This window comes from Priapulus caudatus, unplaced genomic scaffold, assembly GCF_000485595.1.
Source record: "Priapulus caudatus unplaced genomic scaffold, Priapulus_caudatus-5.0.1 Scaffold2156, whole genome shotgun sequence".
In the NCBI taxonomy this organism is placed as follows: Eukaryota; Metazoa; Priapulida; class Priapulimorpha; order Priapulimorphida; family Priapulidae; genus Priapulus; species Priapulus caudatus.
In genome coordinates, this window is record NW_014579217.1 from 1 (window position 1) to 707 (window position 707).

A 707-nucleotide genomic window follows, 5' to 3' on the forward strand; every position below is an offset into this window, starting at 1 on the left:
AGAGAGTGAGCGAGACGAGAGAGAGTGATATATATATATATATATATATATATATATTATATGGATCTGGCTGCAGTCATGTTTTTACGTCCATGCTGTATGTCGCGTGCGTGCGAGCGCCGCCTATTGTCGGATCGCGAAATTAACTCCTCGACGTAAATCCTCTCCGCCGACGAATTCCGTAAACGCGCATTCAATCTAGCTAGCAGCGATGATGACGATAATGCCACCGTCGCCATCGCCAACATCGTCGTCGCTGTCGCTGTCGCCAACATCGTCACCACTGCCGCTGTCGCCAACATCGTCACCACTGCCGCTGTCGCCAACATCGTCACCACTGTCGCTGTCGCCAACATCGTCACCACTGCCGCTGTCGCCAACATCGTCACCACTGCCGCTGTCGCCAACATCGTCACCACTGCCGCTGTCACCAACATTGTCACCACTGTCGCTGTCGCCAACATCGTCACTACTGCCGCTGTCGCCAACATCGTCACCACTGCCGCTGTCGCCAACATCGTCACCACTGCCGCTGTCACCAACATTGTCACCACTGTCGCTGTCGCCAACATCGTCACCACTGCCGCTGTCACCAACATTGTCACCACTGTCGCTGTCGCCAACATCGTCACCACTGCCGCTGTCGCCAACATCGTCACTACTGCCGCTGTCGCCAACATCGTCACTACTGCCGCTGTCGCCAACAT

At 55.2% G+C, this 707-nt stretch overlaps 1 protein-coding gene across 1 annotated transcript in view; it reads right to left on the reverse strand.

Annotated features, from left to right (window-relative positions):
• Positions 1–198: 198 nt before the first annotated feature.
• LOC106818308 (secreted acidic protein 1A-like) overlaps positions 199–707 on the reverse strand; it is a 7,120-nt gene continuing 6,611 nt past the window's right edge. Inside the window, exon 2 of the mRNA XM_014823027.1 lies at positions 199–694. Coding sequence (XP_014678513.1) covers positions 199–694 — 496 coding nt within the window. The remainder of the gene's footprint in view (positions 695–707) is intronic.